At 41.1% G+C, this 24,655-nt stretch overlaps 1 protein-coding gene across 2 annotated transcripts in view; it reads left to right on the top strand.

Moving 5' to 3' along the window:
* The first annotated feature begins 785 nt into the window (after positions 1–785).
* Enthd1 (ENTH domain containing 1) overlaps positions 786–24,655 on the top strand; it is a 108,684-nt gene continuing 84,814 nt past the window's right edge. For both annotated transcript variants that reach the window (XM_051189409.1, XM_051189408.1), the window contains exon 1: positions 786–1,191. In XM_051189409.1, coding sequence (XP_051045366.1) covers positions 843–1,191 — 349 coding nt within the window. In that variant the 5' untranslated portion in view covers positions 786–842. The remainder of the gene's footprint in view (positions 1,192–24,655) is intronic.

Genomic DNA, 24,655 nt, shown 5'->3' with positions numbered 1-24,655 from the left:
TATTTGGGACATTTCAGACACATTAATCATTCCAGATTTTAGGGACTTCTATCACTTTAACTTTAACACTGTTGAATTTAAATCCCATACTTTTTTTTCTGAAAGTGAGTAAAGAAAGTAATGGAACCTTTCTCTCTAGTTTGCTAGCCTCATCTAGGCCAAAATATTGGTTTTGGATACTGTACATTAGTTGCAGATTTGAGGAGGTAGAAGTGATTGTCTTAGTGCTGGCTCCCAGGATGGACAAGAAAATAGAATTTACGTAGGTTTGATTTAGTGCTTTGTAGTTCTAGAGGGAACATGTTAGGGTACTAGGAGGTTCTAACATTGTTTTCACCACCATTTAAATTATTTCAGGGCACGGCATTGGTAGAATATGTAAACAATGTCAGAGCACAAATTCCCCCTTAAATACTAATTTGTTTGCTCTCCATGTAAGCCTTTATGCTCATTGTATATTTTCTGTAGGAACTTTTAGGAACAGATAGACTACACACATTTCTTTGGATAATGGAACTCAACCTTTCTAGGGATTTTTCTTTGCTCATCCTAAGAACACCTACCTATATAGTCCCCTCCTCCCTAGACAAACTGACTTGGAAACTAAATACAGATTTTTTTTTCAGACTCCTGTAGTCATTTTTTTTTTTTTTTTAAGGAACTTAACATTTTCCGCACTTCCCTTACAGGAAATCGATACTTTATCATCACATGGAGATGAATCATTTGTGTTTGAGAGCTGCAGAGGCCAGGACAGATCTCCTGTGAGGAGCCATGTGAACCAGGCATCCCTGTCCTATTACTCTCTCCACCCCCCTTCACCTTCAGACTCAACTCAAGCTATGTCTTTCAGGAGGCAAGTGAAAAACTTCGTGAAAAATTACTCAGAGGCTGAAATAAAAGTCAGGGAAGCAACTTCCAATGACCCCTGGGGTCCCTCGAGTTCTCTGATGCTAGCTATCAGTGACATGACTTTCAACGCGGTCTCCCTCTCAGAGATTATGCACATGATGTGGCAACGACTCAGTGACCATGGGAAGAACTGGCGCCATGTGTACAAATGCCTTGCCCTGATGGACTACCTCATCAAGAATGGCTCCAAGAAAGTTATTCAGTGTTGTAGAGAGGGCTTGTGTAACCTTCAGATGCTGAAAGATTTTCAACACATAGATGAAGCTGGAAAAGATCAAGGTAACAGTTCGTAAAAAATGAGACTGTGGTGAAGACAGGAATGTAGGGCAGACTGAAAGCCTGGACTGGAGCAAAGAGGTTCTTGATTTTGAGAGTGTCTTGTAATGTAGTCTAGGATGTCCTGAGCTTGCCCTCCTGCTCTAACCTCCCACATGCTAGGATAGCAGGTATACACCATCACATTGGGCTTGAACAGTTGCCCTTAACTGTCCCCACCATCTCTCTTCTTGACAGCCTGGTTCTCATTTCCATCTTCTGGGTGGCACTTGGGAGAACAGTGTGTTTATCCAAAACACACATATCAGTGACACCTCATAGAAAAGCAAATGCAGCAAATGAAAGTAGGTGGCATGGCAGTTAGTATATTGATGTCACTACAATTCATAATTATAATTAGATTTGCATTTAGTCATAAATCAGAGAAGTGTTTCTAGGGACTCTGGAATCTTCAAAGGCTATTGAGATAGATACACCTAATAGAAGTGTAGAAATTCAGGTCATAAAATAATTCTGGGTCTGGAGAGGAGATGACATAGGAAAGGGCTATAGAATATTGAAGGGGACTGGTACCAAATCATTTGAAAGGCAAAGAGCCAGTATTCCTTTTCTTTGCATTAGAAATGTGAAGTTATAATTTATATTTTAAGTGATAGGCTTTAAATCTTGAGAAGATAATAAAGTTCACTATACTTTATGGTTACTGCATTTTAAAACTACATTTTTTAAAATTCAAAAATTACACAAAAATAGTTTCTATGTACCCTTCTTTATCTACACAAACAATTTCTCTAATTACTAACATCAGTGAGGTATATTTGCTACAAGTAGCGCCAGTATTGATTGTGTTCATGGCTTATATGCATCACACAGTTCTGTAGGTTTTGGAAAGGCTTGATTCCCTATGTCTACCATCCAGTGTTAAACAGGGTCCATTCACTTACCTAAGTCTACCTTTCCCAGATGTCAAGAACTTAGAGCCATAAAGCTTCTTTAGATTGGTTTCTTTCACTGGCAGTATACACCAAAGTCCCTCTATATCCTTCCATAGCTTGAGAGCTTGCTCTTTTTTCCTTTCCTCTTTATAAAAAGTTTGAGATATAAATCACCATACAAATTGCACACTTGGATACATACATGTATATATGGATTTTAAATAAAAGGTACATATAATATGTAATTATAAAGTTGTTTATTATATTAAAAGTTGTTTAAAAATATAAATTGTATTATCCTAAAAGATATACATACATACACATATATCCCTTGCCTTTTGTGTTCATGTGTATTGTTGATTGTTTGAGTCAGAATCTCATGTGGACTTGAGTTTATTGAGTAGCTGAGTTGACCTTGAACTCCTGATCTTCCTACCCCCATCACTGAATTCTGGGATTAGTGGTGTATGCCAGACTCATGTAAGTGTGCCATTTGTTGGTTGTTGGTGTTAATTATATTTACTGTGTTGTGAAGCCATCACCACTCTTGTTTAAACTTTTTCTTTTCAAGTCACACTGTCAGCATTAAGCAATAACTCCTCATCCCCATTCCACTAAGCTTCTACTCTCTTCAGTAACTTGACTGTTAAGTCCACTCACATATAAGTGGGATTTTATTGTGTTTTTTCCTCTCCATCAGGCTTATTTCTCTCACCCTATGGTTCACAAGGCTCATCAGTGTGGTAGGATGAATCAGAACTTCATTCTTTTATGGTTGAATATCATTTTATTTTCTGTGCTTACCACTTCTTAAACAAATGTGTTCATCTATTGATAGACTCATGGGGTGTTCTACTTGTGAGCTCATGTGAATAACACTGCAGTGAGCATCCGTGTATCAGTTCAGGTCTCTGCTCTCAGTTCTCTGGGGTGTATATAGAACAGTAGAATTGCTACATGTTCTAATGTCAGTGTTTAGCCCTTTGAGGAACTTCTGAACCCTTTTAGCAGTGCAAGAGGGTTTCACTTTTCCTGTATCCTTACATTCCCACCAGGAGTGCAAAAGGGTTTCACTTTTCCTGTATCCTTGCTAACACTTGTTATTTTTGTTCATCTTAAAACTATGGTTAATCCTGCTGCACATGAAGATGGACCTTGCTGTATTTTCTTTTGCATTCCCCTAAGAATCATGATCTCAAGCATCATATCCATGCTGGAAATACAGTTGTTGTCTTTTAGAAATGTCGTTTCAAGTCCATTGCCTGTTTTTAAATGAGTTCTTGTATTGTTGAATTTTGAAAGTTCCTTATATGTTCTGGGCACAAAACCCTTACCAGACAGGTAGCTTAAAAGTATCTTCTGCTAGTCTGTAGATTGTCTCTTTGCTTTCTTGATGTGTCTGACCTCTGATGAACAAGAGTTGATTTCTATTTTTAAACAGAGTCTTACTATGTAGCGCTAGCTGGCCTAGAACTTTGGTCTGTAGACCAGACTGGCCTTGAACTCACAGAGATTCACCTGCCTCTGCCTCCTTGGTTCTGGGATTAAAAGTGTGTACCCTCACATCTGTCTAAAAGTTTAAACTTTAGTTGAAGTCCAATGTACTTTTTTATTTGGTTGCTTTACTTTGCATATCATATATAAAACAAATTATTGTCAAATACAAGGTCATAAAGGTTTATACCTATATTTTCTTCTAAGAGTTTTGTAGTTTTAATTCTCTGTCTTAATTAGGGTTTCTATTTCTGTGATGAAACACCATGACCAAAAAGCAAGCTGGTGAAGAAAGGGTTTATTTGGCTTATACTTCCACATCACTGTTCATCATTGAAGGAAGTCAGGGCAGGAGCTCAATCAGGGCAGAAACCTGGAGGCAAAAGCTGATGCAGAGGCCATGGAGGGTGCTGCTTACTGGCTTGCTTCCCCATGGCTTTTTTTTTTTTTTAGCCTGTTTCCTTAGAGAACCCAGGGCTGCCAGCCCAGGGATGGTACCACCCTCAATGGCCTGAGCTATCCTCCATCAATCACTAATCAAGAAAATGACCTATACCTGGATCTTCTGAAGGCATTTTCTCAATTTAGGTTCCCTCTTTCAGATAACTCTAACTTGTGTCAGATTGAAATAAAACTAGCAGAACATTCTCATATTCAGATCTTGGATTTCTGTTTAGTTGATATTTCTGTATACAAGATAGGAGCTGTCTTAGGGTTTCTATTTCTGTGGAAGACATCATGACCACTGCAACTCTTGTAAAAGGAAACATTTAACTGGGGCTGGCTTGCAGTTTCAGAAGTTTAGTTCATTGTTGTCATGGTGGGAAACATTGTGGCATGCAGACAGACATGGTGCTGGAGAAGGAGCTGAGAATTCTACATCTTGATCCACAGGCAGCAGGAGAAGATGGAGTATTGGGTGGTGCTGTTTGGGGAGGCTTAGGAGGTGTGACCTTGCTGAGGGAAGGCTTTAAGAGCTTAAGGCCTCACTTTTTTCCAGCTGACTTTCTCTGCTTCCTGCTTGTGGTTGAGTGTGCTTCCTACTCCAACCATTGTGCATGCCTGGTGCCATGTTTACCTATGGTGGTGGACTCTTACCCTCTGGAACCATAAGTCAGATAAGCCCTTCCTTCTGTAAGTTGTCTTGGTCATGGTATTTTTTTTTCTAACAATAGTGGTGAGTGTAGACAGCCCTTCCTTGTTCTTGCTTTTAGGAGGAAAGAATTTAGGCATTAAAAAATGATGTTAGCTATGGATTTTCTTTTCTTTCTTTTCTTTTTTTTGGTTTTGTTTTGTTTGTTTTGTTTTGAGACAGGGTTTCACTATGTAACTCAGGCTGGCCTGTAGCTCACAGTCCTCCTGCCTGAGCCTCCCAAATGCTAGGATTACAGGTTTGTAACACTATATTGATTAGCTGTGGGCTTTTTATATTTACTCAGGTTGAAGAGGTTTTATTCAATTCCTGACGTGTTAAGTGTATTTCAAATTTATTATTATTATTACTACTACGTGTGTGTGTGTGTGAGTGTGTGTGTGTGTGTGTGTGTGTGTGTGTGTGTGTGTGTACATGTGTAAATCGAGCTTGGGTCATCAGGTTTGGCAGACAGCTCCTTTACCCTCTGATCCATTCCTTCTTCCACCCCCCCACCCCCTTGAGTGTATTTTAAAACTAAGAACCCATGTTGACTTTTGTCAAGTGCTTTTTATGCTTCTATTGAGATGATGTGTTTTAAAATCCTTTTATCTTGTGAATATGGTCTAAGACCTTGATTTTCTGCATTGCTAGCATAAGCTAGATTTAATCATGGTTCACATTTTACTTTTTAAGTGTTTATTTTAGATTAGGTTTTGGGCTTAATGATGAATTGGAGAACTCAGGAAGAGTTCTCATCCTGCTGTGCTGATTCATTTAGAAATCTTTATATAAATCAACTTTTCACAAAGATTAAATTTTTATTTATTAGATGAGGTCTCACTATCTTACTATGTAGTCCAAGCTGACCTCAAGCCTACAATTGTCCGCTTTTGCTTTCTGAGTCCTGATATAAATTTATTATTAGGTAGTAAAACAATGCTAATTAAAATGTGCAGGTGTTCCCTTGAAAATTCCAGAGAGGCTATTTTATCACCGGACTGAAAACTTGGATGACTCTGTAAAGCAGAAAGCCTATGAGCTATTCAGACAGACCTGCTTATGCATTCATTATAGCTTTTCCATGAGCAAGGTATGAGCATGTTAAAATCCATCTTTATGAAGGTTTTTCAGTTCTCTAACACTTGAGCTCAGGATCAAACATGTGAACCAAGTACACAGCAGTTTCAGTAGTATCTCTCAGTGACTGGTTATCTCTAAGACAGCAAGCAAAGCACGGATCAGAGCAAACATATCCATATAGTATATTTATCTGTTCATTTTGGAAGGGGTATCAGCCATTGATTGATTGTATTGGCTCATGTCACATTTATTAATTGAATATTTACCAATGAATGAAAATAATTACATTGAGGGATATTACTTTATCTTTTACACATCACTCTTTAATTTTTATTTCCCAATGAATGTTGTGTTGTAGAAGAGTAGCTGTTGGCCTGATTCAGTTTATATTGAAATGTGCTTCTATGAGGATGGTGGATGTGCTGGAAGGTGCTGCTGTTGGGTGTCTAGTTGAGAGTTTGGTCCCCAATCTGTCTTTGTGTTTTATCTCATAAGTCTTCAGTGTAGACTGCTCTGTCAATTAGCACTGCTAATGTACTTCTTTGTACTGTACTTAAGGTTTTTTCCCATCTAAAATATTCATTTCTTGCTGTTTATTCAATTCTTCAGATCCCAGCTCAAAGACCTTTTCCTGTGTGCGCCCACTCTTTTTTCCCTCCATGAGAAATAGTAATTGCTGTACTGTTTTATTCATATCAGTGTGGTGCCTTTTATGACATATTGTGTGTATATGTGTGATATATGTGTATATATAATTTCCTTAACCAGATTCTGAGGGCACATGCCATGTGTCAGTCATCTTTTTACTATCAGACCTTGGCATATTAAAGAAGAGAGAGAGAGAGAGAGAGAGAGAGAGAGAGAGAGAGAGAGAGAGAGCTGAGAACAGCTGTGTGAGCATCGAAACACTGCTGGATAAAGATGCTACTGCTGGATTAGGAAAGAAAAGCACTTTGTGTAAAGTCACTGGGAAAGTACTAAAACACACTTTAGCAGTCCAAGCTATTTGCACTGGAAGCCTGTCCTACATACAAATCATCAAGAGACCAAATTCTTCCAGGGATGGGGTGGGGCAGACAAAAGCTTCTAGCTTACTTGATTGGTTCTTAATTTTGCTGTTCTCTTTGCTCAGTGGGTGGGAGATAGGGGCTGTTCCTTTTTCAGGAGTTCTGTCTGTCAGATCTCTTCAGAAATCCCCCAACTTCCTCTGAGCACTACTTTGGCTGCACCCCACAAAGTTTAATAAGCTGTATTTTCATTTTGCTCAATTAAAATAATTTACCTTCCCCCCTTATTTCTTAACCCATGTATTATTTAGAGGTGCATTGTTTAGTTCCCAGATATTTTTGGATTTTCTAAATATAGTTTTACTGATGTCTAGTTTAATTGTATTGTGGTCTGAAAACAGTTACTGTATGATTTTTATATTCTTCCAATTTATTGACCTATGCCCTGACTTGGGATGTGGCCTGTCTTGGTGAATGTTCTGTGTGAGTTTGATGAAAATGAAGTAGCCTGTAAATATCTGTTATGTTAGCTTTTACTCTGTGGATTTTGAGGCTCTAATTTCGTGTGTGGACATTAAGGACTGTTTGCTTGGAGAATTGCCACCTATATTGTCACGCGGTACCCTTCTCACCTGGAATAAATTTCCTTGGTCTGATGTCTCATGTGTCTGAGATTAATTATGCTTTCTAAAGCTGCTACTCATGCTGTTGATTAGTGTTAGTGTGGCATATATTTATATGTTACTTTTTCTTTCTCATCATGGACATGAGTCTTTGAAGAGGCTATTAATAGACAAAATAGTTTTTCTTACCACCTCCCATGTGTGTGTGTGGGGGGGGGGAGAGAGAGAGAGAGCCAGGTGGGGATGGGGTGGGAGGACAGTATCAGGTATCCTCCTCTACCAGTCTCTGTCTTATTCCTTTGAGGCAGGGGCTCTCTGAACCTGGAGTTCTTGTTTTTACAGCTAGGCTAGTAGCCAGCAAGCCCCTCAGTCTCTGTTCTATGCCATGCTGGGTTATAAGCTTGTGAGAGACTACATTCAGCTTGTTATGTGGACAATGAGATTTAAATTCAGGTCCTCTTGGTTTTTTAGCAATTGGCCTATAATCACTGAGCCATCTCTCTAGCTACCATACCTAAGACTTCTTCAGGAACAGCCATATCAGGACCAAGGGGTGTGTCTCACTTTGGTACTCAGACTAGCCTCAAACTTGTCCTCTTATCTTAGTCTGCCCAGTATCTATGACTACAAGCACATGCCACTACAGCCAGCTTCTCAACATCATCATCATCATCATCAATCATCATCATTATTATTATTTTGTTTTTTTGAGACAGGGTTTCTCTATGTAACAATCCTGGCTGTCCTGGAACTTTCTTTGTAGACCAGGCTGTCCTCAAACTCACAGAGATCCTCCTGCCTCTCCCTCCTGAGTGGTGGGATTAAAAGCATGTGCCACCACCACCCAGCCCTCCATTCACTTTTAACTCTCAGTGTATTTTTATATTTAAAGTGAGCTTCTTGCAGACAGCATTTAGTGGGATCTTGTTTCTTGGGACCATTTCTGTCCTTTAATAGGTGCATTTAACTCATGGATACTCAGAATGATTACTGATAGTTGGTTTAATAGCTGCTATATTTCTCATTGTTTTCAATTTGTTGGCCTTGTTCTCTCTCTTTTACTAGTGCTTAAAACACATGACATCATGTACACCAACTACTTGCTTCTTTGTGAATCAACTGATAGTTTTTATTGACCTCATTTTCTCTTCTTTGGTGTATCAGTTATATATCTTTCCCCCTCATTTTCGTGTACCTTCGAGTTTTCAGTGTATGTTTATAGCCAGTTTGCTCTCATTATTAAATAACACTATGCTATGATTTGGTCAAAAGTGTCCCCTGATGGCACTACTTGGGAATAGGTGGTGGACCTCTCAGGAGGTAGAGCCTAGTGGGAAGTCTCTAGTCATTGATCACAACTTTGAGAAGTATTATGGGACCCCAGTTCCATATTCTCTTCACGACCTAACCATGAAGCCCACAAGCTGCCTTATCCTAGGATCCAAAGCCATGAGCCAATCATTCATCATGCCTGAAATTTCTAATAATAAGACCCAACTCGTAAACAGATACTCATAAAGAGTTGGTATCTGTTACCAACTTATAATAACAAAATAATTCTAATTTACCTTCCCATCCCTTATATTATTGCCATCATTCATCTTGCAGCCATATATTTGGAATATATGCATTCCAAATAGATCACTGATTGCCATCATTACAAGAGGGTCTCACATAGCTCAGGCTGCCTTGAACTTACCTTGTAGCCAAGAATGACTTTGAACTTCTGATCCTCCTGACCCCACCTCCCAAGTGCTGGGATTACAGGCATGGGCTACCAGACTTGGTTTCCAAAGTGCTAGGGCTCATACCCAGGCTCCCTAGATGCTAGGCAAACACTCTACCAACTGAGCTACACCCATTCATAAAGAATCAGGAAAAGAAAAAAAATTTTAACCTTTACTTAAAGCAACTCTGGTGTTTTCTTCTTTTATGAACATCTGTTTCTAGCCTTTGCTAGTTTACTTCTTATTTAAAAATTTTCTTTGAACATTCCTTGTAAGAGGAATTCTGATAGCAGATCTCTTAGTTTTGGTTGGAGAAAATATATCTCCTCATTTGAAGGACAATTTCACAGGGCACAAAATTCTAATTTGGTGGCTTTTCTTCTAACAGTTTTGGTATTTCTTGCCATTCTCTTCTTACTTGCATGTTTGTGAGGAGATGGTGAATATGATTTATAGGAAAGGCTTTTCCCTTCTGGCCTCTTCCTTTATCTTTAGGTTTCTGGGGTCTTTAAAATGATATGCCTACGGCCATTTTCTTAGCTTCCCTGAAATGCATTAATGTGGCTATTGCTTCACATATTTGTTCTCTTATTAATATTAATTTCTTTCTCTCATTTTCTTTAATTCCCACTGACTATATTATCTCATGGCTTTTCTGCAGGTGCAGATACTCTGTCTCGTTTATTTTCATGCATTTCTCTTTGGATTTCTCCTGAAATATTCTGAAACGTGAAGGTCCTTTTCTTAGCCCGTCTTGTCTAACACCAGCCCATTAAAGACTCTCTCTGGTGCTTTTCATCTTTATATTTTCTTTTTGGTTCTCAGCTTTTCCACCCCTCTGTCTATGCTGCTTATCTGTTATTGGCACAATGACTGTGTTAGCCATTAGTGCCCTCAGCATCCCAATCATGGCTGCCTCGTGGTGATTCTTTCACCCCTGCAGATCTGGCTGTACTTTTCATCCTTGCTCTGTCTCTGCAGACCATGCTTGTTGCCTTTAAGTCTGTCTTGTAATTCTTTTCCAATCACTGGGCTTGATGAACAGGTAGGCAGGACTGTGGAGAGTAGGCTTTTCACCAGTGGTCTGGTGGTAAGGGGAAGAGACAGATGTACTAGTCTCGTGGCTAGGTCTCAGTGTTTTGGTGAGCCTGTGTCTGGGAATTTCACATGCGCTTTTCATTTATCAAACCCATCCCTCTTCAATGCAGTGGATGGTTAGAGTAATCGAGGTCGGGTGTTTTTCCTCTCCCAGATTGGTGGTTAGATTCAGCATATTCCATCAAGTTAGCTCTAGATAACATTTCTCTGAGGGCAGAGATTGTTAAGAAACACAGAATACTTTGGTATATTTAAAAACTAGTCCTAACCCTAGCCCTTCTGCTTCAGAGAGAGTTGGGTTTCCCATGCCTGGTTTATAACTAAGCATCAACACAATGCATATTTGTAGGAAAAGCATCGGGTCTGCACTGTTTGGACTGCCCATAGCTCGAGGCACTTTAGATCATCTCCCCATGGGGAAGAGGGGCTTTTGGGAATATTATCTCTCACAGAGACAATAAGCTAAAGCTTGGTGGGATTTAAGTTACTTAGGTAAGGCTGTACACCAATTAAACTGGACACAATTAGAACTCACATGTTCTGATACCATTTAGTCATATTGTGTTGATATACTAATCATCATTTTGTAACTGGGCCTGTAAAAGGCCATAGCAAGGTGTTACTGAACTTCTAGAATGAGCTTAATTAAAATTGTTTGGAAATGCTGAATGAAATGTGAAACTTTGCCATACTATCAAACATACACTTCTACAAAGTAAGTGAAGTAAGTGAAGAGACAAGACCCACCATAGTCTTTTTTTAAGACTGTCTGTGGGAGAAAAGATGATTACAAGTGCTTTCCCTGTTGCTTTGATATATATATATACATATATATATATATATGTATATATATGTGTGTGTGTGTGTGTGTGTGTGTGTGTGTGTGTATCTTTTTACAGCTAAACAACCCTCTTGTTATTTTTGAGACCAGGAATGTGTCCCCTAAAGGTCTAGAAACTACCTGCTAGAAATACATACTTCATGGAGGATAAAGTATCTACAAATATGGTATTCTAAAACTAGATTTTAGGAAATACGTTCATTATAGGTTGATAAGTACCTTTTTATTCTGGATTAAGTTAAGTTGTGAAATTGCAGTTGCTTTTATTTACATAGGTCATTTTGTGAACGTATCTACATATTTAAATGAAAGGCATATTTTCAAAAAGGGATATAATTTTAAAAGAACAAAATTTCAGTATCATTAGAAAGCTATGTTAAACCATTTTCCTGGAAGTAGCATCCTTTGGTAATATTGCCATATTGGTTTTCCAGGGCCATCCTTGGCCTCTTACTTAGGAAATGAGACTGCTCATATCCATATTTGTAGCTGGATTATGAACAGTGTGCTTCTGCTTCTCTGTCCTGTCTTCTAATGGAGTGATGAGGCTACACCAATTGCTTACTTGCCCACCAGATTTTAAACACACTAAGCCTTTTAAGCCCTCAATCGCAGGCTATATGTTAAAATGTAGAAACAAATATTCTAGAAGCATAATTCATTTATTTATATTCACATAGGCTATAAATGAACAAATATCTTGGGGGCTGGGTTAGGTTCAGAATCCCATAGAAAAAAAGAAAACACCAGGTATTTGATTCCTGAAAGGTTTAGACAGAGAGGGAACACAGTGTGAGCAGGAGGGGAAGACATAACTAAGATTTCATCCTTTCCAAGCAACTGTAGTAACTCAAAAGTCCTGAGCTCGTTACCAAAAGTTCAAGGAAAGAAAGAAAAATACTTTTTTTCTTTTCTTTATTTTCCTCTTTCTTTCTTTCTTTCTTTCTTTCTTTCTTTCTTTCTTTCTTTCTTTTTCTTTTTCTTTCTTTCTTCCTTCCTTCCTTTCGTTCTTCCTTTCTTTCTTTCTTCCTTTCTCTCTTTCTTGATTGTTGTTTGTTTGTTTGTTTGTTTGTTTGAGATTGTGTTTCTCTATGTAGTCCGGGAACTTGCTTTGTAAACCAGGCTGGCCTCAAACTCATAGAGATCCACCTGCCTCTGCCGCCTGAGTGTTGGGATTAAGGCTTGCACCACCACTACCTGGCTATCTTTTTTCTTTTAAGATGGGTCTCTCTACATAGCCCTGGCTGCTCTGAAATTCACTATGTTCATCTAGCTGTACTTGAACTCACAGAGGTTCCCCCGACCTCTGCCTGCTTAGTGTTAGGATTAAAAGAGTGTGCCACTGTGCACAGCAGAAAGATGGCTTGGCTGTTAAAGCCTAGGAGCACTACCAAAAAAGGCAAGAAAAATGTCTTTTAAATGCAGGAATGTTTACTTTAGATGTGATTATCAAGTCAAGGCTGTAAAATCAAACAGCTGCAATTTGGGAGTATTGCTCCTTCTACAGAGGAGTGACTTAGGGTTGCAGGAGGCTGACAGCTCCCACATGACTCCCAGCCAGTTTGATGCAATAACTAAGCACGTGGGGGGAAAAACTGTCTAGCTTCAGAGTGGATCAGACTTAATGTTTTCTTTTTTTCCCTACTCTTGTCAGACAGCACTAGTCAAAACTTTAGTCGGAATACACCTGACATGTGGTTGCAGACTAATAAATGCAGTTGTAGATATGTACTGGTGATGGGCTAATTAACACAGGCTCCCTGAGTACATTCATAGCATAGGTCAGTTAAAAGATTTCTGAAAATAAGCACTTTTTTTTTTTTTTTGTGAACAAATAATTTTCTTTAACGAACACCTTATAGGTTTTAGGTCATCATGAACCTGTGTCTTTAAGTTATACCACTGTGCATTCAAACAAAGTACCTTTACTTAACACAGTGTCATGTTATAGCCTTTTGTTCCCTTTCAATAAATACAGTTGGATTGGTAATTGTGAGAACAAGAAGCAAGACTTGAATTCCTTTTAAAGTTAAATGTGACCTTCACCCAACTGCTTAGTTTTCCCACTGTACTCCTTATTTATTGTGCCCAGCAATGACAGAGAAAGCAAACAGAAAAGAGAGCAAGCAGAGAATGTTGCCAGTGCTGTGTCAACAGAGTTACTTACCTTGGATTCTCATCAAATAAAATAGTATTGGATCATATGCCAAGGTCAGTCAGAGAAATTGAGGTGTGAGCTTGTCAGTTATACAGAGCCCATCTCTGCTCTCTGACTCACTGGCGCTTTGACTTTGGGCAAAGGTCCTTCATCACTTTAAATCGTGCTGTTCTCTTTTGTAAAATAGACTTCATAATGAGCTCATAGAGTGGTAGTTAGAATAGAGACGTGGTTAAGGGTTGGTCACATGACAAGCTGTCAGTCTAATACTGTTAGAACTGAATCTTTTATTACTTGCATTTCTTGGGACATGTGCTCTCACTTAGACAACTCAGTGCAAGTGTTAACTAGGAAGGCCTTGCCTGTGGTCCTGGTAGGGATAAAGTTCTCCTCTGCCAGCCCTAGCCCATCCCCATGTCCATCATACTCCTTATTACAGGCCCAAAGAAGGGTCTGGTGTCTCACAGGAGTATGTATGGTGGGTGGATAGGGAAGTCACCTTTTAAAAATTGTTTCATTATTTATAATAATCTCAAATTACAATTGTAAATAATGATGATGAAAAAGAACAAAGGGAAAATGGATGGAGTATTAATTCCATTTTATCATTGCAACAAAATACCAAAGGCAACTAATTTTATAAAGAAAAGAGGTCAGTTAGCTCAAAGTTCTAGAGATTTGAAAGCAAGGTATCGAAATCCCTAGAGACAACTTCATGGAAGCTGGAGTCATAAGCCTGGAAGGGAACAATCCATCTCAAAGCAGGAAGCCAGAGACTGCTGGGTCCCTTGCAAGGGCACATCCCCAAGTTAACTTAAGTCCTCCACTTGGCTCACCTCTTAGCGATCCCACCACATCTGTACCACCAGACTGAAGAAGCCTAGGCAACACACTAGTCCCCACGGAACAACTCGGGCCATATTTTAACTGCAGCAAAGAGGTGGGTGACTTCTTTTCAACATTTGCCAATCATTTAGTGCCAGTGACAGGGACCATTTTATTGTTTTGTGATTTTTTTTCTTCTATAAATTTGCTTAATTATCTCAGATTCTGCCAAGAATATTTAGTGGGTCACTTAATTTAGATTTATCTAATTTAATTAGCAGTTGAAAATTTCATAAAAACCCCACTCATACATAGTGAGGAATGATCTACTGTTAAACAGCATTGTATAAAAAACAAATAGCTAAGTTGCAAGCAGTAAACATTCAAATGTTCTAATATCAAAGAGAGGACTTTAAAAATAAAGCAGAAGCATGGGACTTTGGTAAGTGCATCTAGGGCTGGGGATATGTCTCAGTGATAGTTGAGCATTTCCCAGCATGTGTGAAGCCCTGGATTTGATCCCAGCAGACAAAAAGAAATGCTAATAAAACAATCTCACCTATGCCTATCTGGTCAATTGATGCCATAGACAGTCTTGGGATTTAGAAATTAAACAGCTGAGATTTAGCAAGTAAAGCCATTCTCCAAAGTTTAAGTAAATAAATGTGTGTATTTGTCCTAGTAAAACTGTCAAGTAGTGTTTTGAGGAGAGTGCTTGCTGTGCAAGCATGAGGGCCTGAGTTCAATCCCTAATACTCTCATAAAAAAGCCAGGCTTTGTGGCATATGGCTGGAATCTCAGCACTGAAGAGGAGCTAGGAGGACAGTTTTACTCACTGGCTGAATAGTCTAGCCTAGTCAGTGAGCTCTAAGTTCAGCAAATGACCTTATCTCAAAAAATGAGGTAGAGAGTACAGGGAGGATATTCATGAGCCATATACTTGGTACAGAGAACAAACTGTAAGGCTAAGGTATTGAGATGTGGGAACAGAAGGATCAGGAGTTCAAAGCTAGCCTTAGCTACATAGCAAGTTTCAAGTCTGTTTGGGCTATATGAAACCCTGTCTCAAAAACAAAATGGCAAAAACCAAGTACTATTGGGAGACTGATGTTAAAGATTAAAGAGTGTAAGGCTAAGAGAGAACCAAGAGGCCTCACAACCCTCAGTGCCTTCATGGTATATCCCCTGCATTCTGTTGGCAGGCTCAGACGTGCTCCTACCTGCTATGGAGACCTGAAGCGAGGCAGGAAGGCTGGCTTGGCAGCACAGTGCTGCACAATGACTTTGAGCTAAGGAGCTAAAGGGCTTGGAAGGGAATTTCTTCAGTTTCCCAGGCCCTGATTCCTTCCTGGTGAGCTGGGCACATGAGGGAAGATAAATAAGGCACACTAGGACACATGGATATGTAACTCCATGATTTGATCAAGGAGCAGCTTTTTGAACCTGTAGCCCTAGGCAAACCCCTCTTTCTGAGTCTAGTTCCTCACCTTCTTTGCTTCCTTCTCCAAGGAACATCCTCTATAACTCCTCCCCACAACCTTCTTCAAGGTGGAGCTAGCCAGACCACATTTGACTGTGCTTTTAAGTCTCACTCACCACCAAGGCAGTGAAGAAGGAGAAGCCACCGGTGGGTCTTCAGCTCTACTTGGTTACATTTCCACCAAGTAAAGGAAGGGTGTCAGCCAGTTCAGGGCTTGACCTACTTTGCCTCCTATTTTTCTTCTTTTCATCAACTCTCTTTTTATAATACAATACTAATAGAATCATAATCTATCACCTATAATTCCCTATTCTCATTTACAGAAGAGACACTGCCTTGGTACTTTCTCAGCAAGAAGACAGATAGATGTTCTAATGGGACTCTCATTGCTGTACCCAGAAACACAGTTTTGATGGTTGATAATAATTCTGAGCTAGCTCAAATTACCCCATTTTTCTTAGTGTTGTCTGATTCATAATGCTCCCATTATCCTCTCACAGAATTATCTGGATATGTTGTCTAGAGACATTATTCCAATTCCCTATCGGTAGAGAGCACTTCTCAACCCTACAGAAAAACAGTACACAAGTCATGTTTGATTTTTTTTTTTTTTGCTGTCCATTCATTGTTCCCCAGAAGATCATTTCTGATAATGTTACTATGTCATTAGTGTTCCTTACAACTCAAGCAGAAGGGGTTGATGAGTTGGTGAGGCAAAGGGTATCCTAGCTCTCACCCCACAGCTGCATCCAAGGCTACAAGTCCAGAAGCAACTGGACTGTTAGCTTCTAAGATAATCTCTTTTTCCTAAATATGGAGACTCCACTGAGTAGACTAACCAGTATCCCAGTATCTATTCTGTAAAGAGGCGGGTTGATACAGAACAGTAATTTTGCCCATGTTTCCAAACAAAACCATAGTCAAGCAACACCTTGAATTACTCTCAAAGGGATGAACAGTTGTTAAAGAAACTAGAGGAACCAGATGCTCTTCCCAAGCCAAGTTACCCCAAGGACCAAGTTTTCAAATGGCCTTCACAAGACAACAAAAAGGTTAATTTTGGTCATCTACATTGATTTAGACACCCAACAAGAAACGACTATAGTGATTGGTGGTTTTTAACAGTTTTAACAGTTCAAGGGATCTCACTTCACAGACAGTAGGCTTAAACCTGAAAATTTTTATTTAGACAACTATTTCTCACTAATACATTTCCTTTTGTCTGAATGTATTTCTGTATCACATGCATGCAGTGTCCATGAAAGCCAGAAGAGGGTGTCAGATCTCTCACAACTCTAGTTACAGACAGTTAGTTGTGAACCACAGTGTAGGTACTGGGACTTGAACCTGGGTCCTCAGGAAGAGTAGCCAATGTTCTTAACCTCTGAGCCATCCCTCCAGCCCTAAAATGTGTAGCTCAGGCTGGCCTTGAACTCATTATCCTCCTGTCTCTGCCTACTTCAGCAAATCCTGCCAGTGTGCACATATGTGGCTCCTATTGCCACCTAACACTATGAGGATGCCCAGAGTCAGATCAGCCGCCTGAGTTCAGGTTGGTGATGTCCAAGGGCCAGGATGCATCCAGATCTGAGTGGCCTGTACTGCTACTCAGTGTCATGGCGTTGTCTGGGCCAGAGCTACAGGGAAAGGTGTCAGGGTCCATGGCCCTACTGCAGCCAGGGCCTATGCTCATGTTCGATGCTCCTGTTACCTTTAAGGCTCATGCAGACACCCAAGGACAAGGCCCATGTTGGTGTCTCAGGGCCATTCTGCCACTGGATCAGCAGTGACATTCAGACCCAGCGGCTGGCAAGGACCATGCCAGGGTCCATGGTCCTATTGCGCCTGGGATCTGTGCTGATGTCCCAGCCCTGCATTGCCACTACCTGTTACATTGAGGCCTAGGGTTGGGGCTGCAACTTGAGGCCTTGGTGGTGTTCAGTGCCGTATGGCCACCAGAACCATTCATTCCCACCTGAATAGCCATCCCTTCCACCAGAGCCAGGATGTTGTCCCAGCCCAAGCTGCTGCGGAGGGCCATTTTTGGGTCTGTGATCCAGCTGCAACAAGGGGTCTGTGTTGATGTATGTGAGCCTGTGTCATCTCAGGAGGCCTTAGGAACCATCTGAGATGAAATCAAAGGGCCATGCTAACCCAGGCCTGCCCTACTATGGCCCTGGGAAAGCTGGCCATGCCTTTCACTGAACACTACAGCAAGAGAGTTGGCCCCACCCCTCACCACAGGCGAGGGTAAACTAACTAACTCTGGGGGGCATGCATATAGGGGAACTGACTCAGCCTTCTCACCTAAGGCAGGTGGCCCCAGTGGCCCAGACTGACCAGCTTGGCTACCACCTAAGCTCACAGCTAGCATCTACACCATCTAGGACCTACTGGAGCTGGTCAAGGGACTGGATCTGTGGAACGATACCTGCAAGATCTCCATGTCTCAGGGCAGCCACAGGATATCCCAGAGGAGTTCCGGTGAGGACCCAATGGAAACCAGAGGCCTTGAACCAGACCAGTGACTCACTGCAATGAACATTTGCCAGAAAACTGATGGGACAAAGGGGTGTACTGTATGACACACCGAAGCCCCCAATGCCACCTGGATGAATGAAGGGGTGTTGGAGAGGCAGGAAAGAGGGAGAAGCAAAGAGATTTTTCTGTTGTTGTTGTTTTTGCTTTTGCTTTTGTTTGCTTGCTTCTTTGATTTGTTACCTTATATGGGGAGGAAGGCAGGGGTGAGGGGGAGGGTATGAGAGGACCAGGAGGTAAGCAGAATTGGGGTGCATGATGTGAAACTCCCAAAGAGTCAATAAAAAAGTTTAAAAAATACATTTCCTTTTAAAAATATTTATTTTATATGTGTGGGTGTTTTGCCTGCATGTGTGTCTGTGCACTATATGTGCACAGTGTCTGCAAAGGCCAGAATAGGGCATTAGATCCTCTTGAACTGCAGTTATAGACAGTTGTAAGCCACCATGTGGGTGTTAGAACTCTAATCTGATCCTCTGGAAGAGTAAGTGCTCTTAACTGATGAGCCATCTTTCTAGCCCCATAATTCATAGTTTTTTTTTTTTTTAAATAAGGAAATTGCTGTGTAGGATATCAATGACCTTAGTTTAATTCAATACTGCAGCACCCACCTACAGCTAAGAGAGACAGGCCTGCTATTGACTTAATCTAAAAATCAAATGATAGTTGCATTCTTCTCTCTCCCTCTCTAGACACCATCCTATTTTTCTACAGCAGCTCTAGGTACGGATTTATTATTACTGGCTTTGTATGGTAGTTGATTTTCCCCACTCTCCTTTTGTAGGGCAGGGAATAGAATCCAAGGCCTCATGCTTGCTGCAAGCACTATCATTGAGTGTTTGGAATCTTTTTTTAAAACTAAAAATCTTTTGGGTGGTGGCAATGAGGTGGCTTAGTGAGTAATAGCACTTGCTGCCAAGCCTGATCGCCTGGTTCAACCCCAGGTACCACATGGTGGGAGGAGCAAGTTGTCCTCCGACCTCCACACCACACCATGGCCTTTGGTATGTACATGTAATAAATTTGTTACTTTTATCATTCCACCATGTACATCCTGAAGCTAGAATTCTGGTCACCAGGCTGTCAGCAAGCTCCTTTGTCCATTGAGCTTTCTCACCAGTCCACCTTCCGATTCTCTGTAACAGTCCCCTCTGTCCCCTGGCTGGTCTTGAACTTGTGATCCTCCTGCCTCAGCTTCCTGTGTGCTGGGATTACAGATATACATAAGTACGCCTAGGAGAAGACAAAATTTAAAAGAACTATTTTATTATTTTTTGAGTATCAGATACGTATGTACAATCATTTTTTATCATGTTCACCCTTTTCTCCTTCCCTTAACTCCTTGCAGATCCCCTCCAGTCACTCTCTTCTCAATTTCAGCTTTGTTTTTCTTTAGAAGCCTGCTAATTCCAGTTTGTACATTCAGAAGGTATTGTTTTGTTCTCCTGGTCCTCTCTTTTGTGATGGCCCTTGGGAGGAGAGGGTGTGATACAGATGCTCCCATTTATGGTTGAGCCCTCCAAAGGCATTCTTTGATCAGCTGTGCATCTCGGAATGGAGAAGCTTCTCTAATGAGGTCTGAGAACTGCACTAATCTACAGGCATGGGTAAATAAATTTAGAAGGCATTTTGATGCTTTTGCTGGTTGGGTAAAATAATAGTGGTAGGTTCTGCCTGGGGCCTGTGAACTCCCCAGCCGGGGATCCCTGGCCAGATCTGCAGATCATAACTTATATATAATTCCCAATACTTGTTCTTCTGAACACTGCTTAAACAACAACAACAACAAAACAAACAAACAAAAAAAAACTATCTTTTTTGAAACTTCTGGATGAATACTTCGGCCTTGCTATCTGTCCTTTATGAGTTTTAATTACTCTTTTAATTGTGGCCTCTCTGCTGTGCTTTGAGTGCATTGGTGCTGCTTATCTCCATCAAGCCTCTCTTTGACTGTTTGAATCTAAGATGTTGAGGGTGTTTTTGCTTTTATTTTTAATCTCAATTGTGACTGTAGTTCCGAAGCTGAGATACATATTTGATTCCATCAGATCCATCTGTTCTCATTTATGCTCATTTTTGTTTTGTTTCATAACTCTATGTTCTTATTTGTGTATGAGTCTTGCAGTTTTTAAAAAAGTGTGTGTGTGTGTGTGTATGTGTGTATGAATGTGCATGTATGGAGGTCAGGACAACTTTGGGGATTCAGTTCCTTCTTTTCACTTGGTTTCAGTTTCTCTGCCATGCTATGCTAGCTGGACCATGAACTTCTAGTTGATTCTCCTGACTTTCCCATCTTACTGTGGGAGTGCTGGGATTATAGATTTGAGCCATCGTATTTGCTTTTTGTGTGGGTCCCAGGGATCAAACTCAAGTGCCAGGTTTGGGCAAGAAATGCTTTTACATACGGATCCATCTTCCCTGCTCTGTGTTAATTTCTCAATGGTTTATTTAAAAATCTTTAAGGAAAAATTTAAAATCCTATAGAATATTGATCCTGTAGAAGATCCTGTTTACACATTTATCTGGAGTAGAATTAGTCTTATTGACTGTCTAATGTGGTTTAGAGTGATGGCTTCAGGCTCATTGAGTAGGAGGTTCTTCCTACAGCTGTGCATGCTCACATTGCCTTCATGTTAGTTACGCCATTTCATCTACCCTGTTCCCGTCTGGCCTCCAGTACAGACCTTATCAAGGTGGCCTGGAGTTTGAGCCCTGCAGTTAAAACTAAAGGTGTTGCAAACCCAGCCTTGAGCCAGTAGGTAACTTAGCTTATTTTCATGTGTTAAGACAGTATATATGCCTGCTGCTTCTAAGTCCACATAAATGCCACGAATGGATGTATCCCAGAGAGCAGTGAGTGCTGTCCTCTCACTTTTCTTTTTGTAAACATGGTCCCCTAACATCAAAGGGAAATCAGGTCTAGATCTCTGACACATAAGTTGCTGAAATCCTAGCTGCCAGACCAAGAGCCCAGCAACCCGGTGGCTTCAGCCACACATGTGGCTTTCTCATTTGTATTTCTCTGTGGAGGTGTTTTGTTTTGTTTTTGTTGTTGTTTTTGTTTTTGAGACTGGCAGTGCCTTTTACTGCTGGCTTTTGGAGCAGAGCAGGACAGCACTTTGAAGCATGGCCTTACTGTGCCAAGACCATGGATGGGATTTATGCATGACTTACTGTGCCAACACATGAATGGGAGTTTGTTTTGTCTACTTGTTTTTGCAGGGCTGTGGACTCAAGTCAGGATCCCAAGGATGCTAGGCAGGCTCCACTTGAGATACCCTCCCAGCCCCTGACTGAAAGGGATTTTGTTTTTAAATAGAAATAACCTGGTCATATACTAAAGCTTGGATGCTTCTCATTTTTTCCTGTCCCTGCCTACTTGAGGCCTGTTGGAAGGCAGATTGGAAGGAAGATGAATATGTAAATAATTTAAGCTACCAGAAGCAACAAATGATCTGAACCAAGAGGAAGGATAAATTTGGTTAGTGGATTTGGTTGGTAGACCTGATTACTGCATGGGAGGCAGGGCATTACATGTTTATATTCCCTACTTAGAGTGGAAGTAAAATTCAGTACCAGAGGGATACAGGAAGAAGAGTGGATTTGGGTAGGATGGTCGCTCTGGAAGGAGACAGGAATGGTATAGCATGTTTTCTATGTGTTGTTACAACAGACAAATCTTTCTATAGCTCTCATCACACATTCTTCTAGTAACAGACCTCAGTGCTCAGGACCTCTGAGTCTCTCCTTCCCCAGCATTTGGGAAACATTTCCTTGCAATGCTCACCCATCTCACACACTTCTTAAATGTCCTGGGAACTTTGTCGGTGTTGGAATCTTATGGAGGAAAGACATCTATCGAATGGGCAACTCTGAACCATGGCAGAACTCTAAAGGACATGTGTAAGGTGCTCTTGGCATGGCTGGAAGGAGGGCCTGGCCAAGTCCGAGGCCCAGGACTGTGCAACCTCCTCAGTAAGACCTGCCATGACTGCACCCCACATTCATGTCTAGCATTTCACCCTTCCATACTGTCTTTAGAAAATTTACTTTGACTTGAAATCATCCTGTTAATAATCCCTTGATATTTCACCCAACAGAACCTGAGTGTACATGTGCACTTGTCTCTTTTTCTTGCTTGTGTACTCAGTACTTACACACTTCCTGAACTGTTTGAGAGATGATTAAATGACTGTAGAAACAATGCGTTTGGACTCTGGTCTCTTGCACAGATGCCCTAGTGATCTTGTCTCTCCTCTTTACCTTGTGTTTGAGAAGATGCCCAAGGTGACCTTCTGCTCGTTCCTCCCCTGCCATATTGATCTTGTTCTCATTCTAGGTCTTCATTACCTTTGTGTTTATTTATTATTATTTTTGTCACATGTATTTTTCTTTTAAAAATATGTGTTACCTTTATGTGTGTGCTTTGCTTGCATGTATATATGTATGTGTACCATGTGCAAGCCTGGCGTTCACAGAGGCCAGTGTGAGAAAGAGTGCTGGATCCCCTGAAACTAGTTTATCATGGTTTGAGCTGCCATGTGGATGCTGGGAACTGAACCCAGATCCTCTGCAAGAGCAGCCTGTGTTTCTAAGCACTGAATAGTCTACCCAGCCCTGTAGGGTTGTAGCCCCCCCCCCCATCAGATCAGTCTGATGGATTTTTTCAGTTCAGAGGAAGAAGAAGGAGCCCTTAGGTCGCAGAGCCTGGAGTGAATCTTGTTTTCTACCCTGCCCCATCCCTTTCTTGTTTTAGACATGAAGCTGTTGCTGCTTTTATGTTCTGGTTTTGTTGTGTCCTCCTTCATGTCTTTGGACACATAGTGCTTAGAAGCAGATGGGTGCTGCTCTGTTGCTTTTTCTCCTCCTTGAAACAGACTTAGGGCTCTTCTCTGCCTCTCTCACTGGGTGCTTTAGAGTGGCCAGGCTGGTACAGGGGGCAGCAGAATGGGAGCCTGGGGAAGGAGGCAGAGTTAAGTGAAATGCCCACTTCTGGGTGACTTCTTCCTTATTTTGGCCAAAATGCAGTGGCCTGGTCTTCCTGAAGCTACTTCCGATGCTCTGAGGAGGCAGCTTCCACCAATGCAACTAGATTTCTGCTTGCTGAGCCTGTTTGCCACTTAGAGCCAGTTAGCTGCCCCCACATCTCACCAATCCCCACAAACTCCAAGTAGAATGTTCCAAATCTAGCCCATAATTTCTAGTTTCTAATTGAGGGTATTGCAGGAGGCTATTTTAAGTCAAGCAACTTTCTCAGGCAGCTAAGTTGTAAATTGGCTCCCAGCATCTTTCAGCAATCTGCTTCATTTACACCATAGCAAGGAGAACATTTGAAACTTTTTGATGATGTTTCTTTCTTGATTCATTCACTCAGTAAATATTTATTGAATGTATGTTATGTGCCATCAGTGTCTGTAGTGGGACTTCTCTCACGGGGTTTATATTGTAGGTAAGGAAACAAACAGCAAGCATATGCACACACGGGTGATAGTAGGTAGTGACAGAAGCCACAGAAGAAGCAAAGCAGGATGAGAATTGGAATGATGGGGCGGGGCTTCTTCAGAGGGCAGCAGGAGGAAAGCTGCTCTGAGGAGGTGGTAACTGAGGAGAGACCAGATGAGTCAGGGATCCAGCCAAGCAGAGTTCCTGGGAGAAGCAACAGCTGTGCAGAGTTCTGTGTTGTTGGCAAGAGGCTCAGGGCTGCCGGGTAGGGTATGATGGAGGAGAAAGGAGAGGAGGCGAGCTCCTGGGGTTGCAAATGGAAGATGCAATTTCCTCATCTCCAAATCTGAGCTGTGCCCCTGTTCCCAGGGAAAGGGAGTGCCTGACATCACGACAAAGGGCCAAAGTCCTAGCCAGTGCCTTTCATATGACACTGAGTGGTCCAGCACACACCAGGCCTCTTCAGTTAGGGCCTGTGAGTGTACACCAGAAATTAAGGCTGTTTAGAACAGAGTTTGATGCATTTAGAAAAATAAATTTGAAAGGAAGAAATGGTGAAGAGATGAGAGCAGAGAAATGAGCCTTTGTGTATACACTTGCTCATCTGTAGGTGCATGTGGGGGCCAGAGGTTGACATCAGGGTGCTTTCCTCAGCTGCTTCTTCACCTTACTTTTTTGAGGCAGCATCTTTCTTGTAATCTAGAGCTTGCCAGTTTGGTTGGATTGGCTGATCAGTGAGTCTCTGGACCCTTCTTTCTAGGCCCCGCAGCATTGGGGTTATAGGCACACATTGCCACCTCTAGACTTTTTGTGTCTTCTAGGGATCTGAACTCAAAGAGTCTCATGCTCCCACAGCAAGCATATTACCCCCTGAGCAAGTTCCTTAACTTCATGCTCAAACCTTTCTTGTGTGCCTGTGTTAGTGGATTTACTGCAGAGTATGGATGGCTTTCCAAAGAAAAATCCAATAATGCATTTAAAATGAAAAGTGTAATGCCAGATAAGATGCAGTTTCATCAAGTATTGATGATTTGTTTGCTTAGTGAACACGGAGAGGAATGTGTTCACCAACAGTCTTCTACTT

Source organism: Phodopus roborovskii, unplaced genomic scaffold, assembly GCF_943737965.1.
Source record: "Phodopus roborovskii unplaced genomic scaffold, PHOROB, whole genome shotgun sequence".
In the NCBI taxonomy this organism is placed as follows: Eukaryota; Metazoa; Chordata; class Mammalia; order Rodentia; family Cricetidae; genus Phodopus; species Phodopus roborovskii.
The sequence above is the reverse complement of the archived record's forward strand: the minus strand, read 5'-3'. Positions and strand labels throughout refer to the sequence as shown.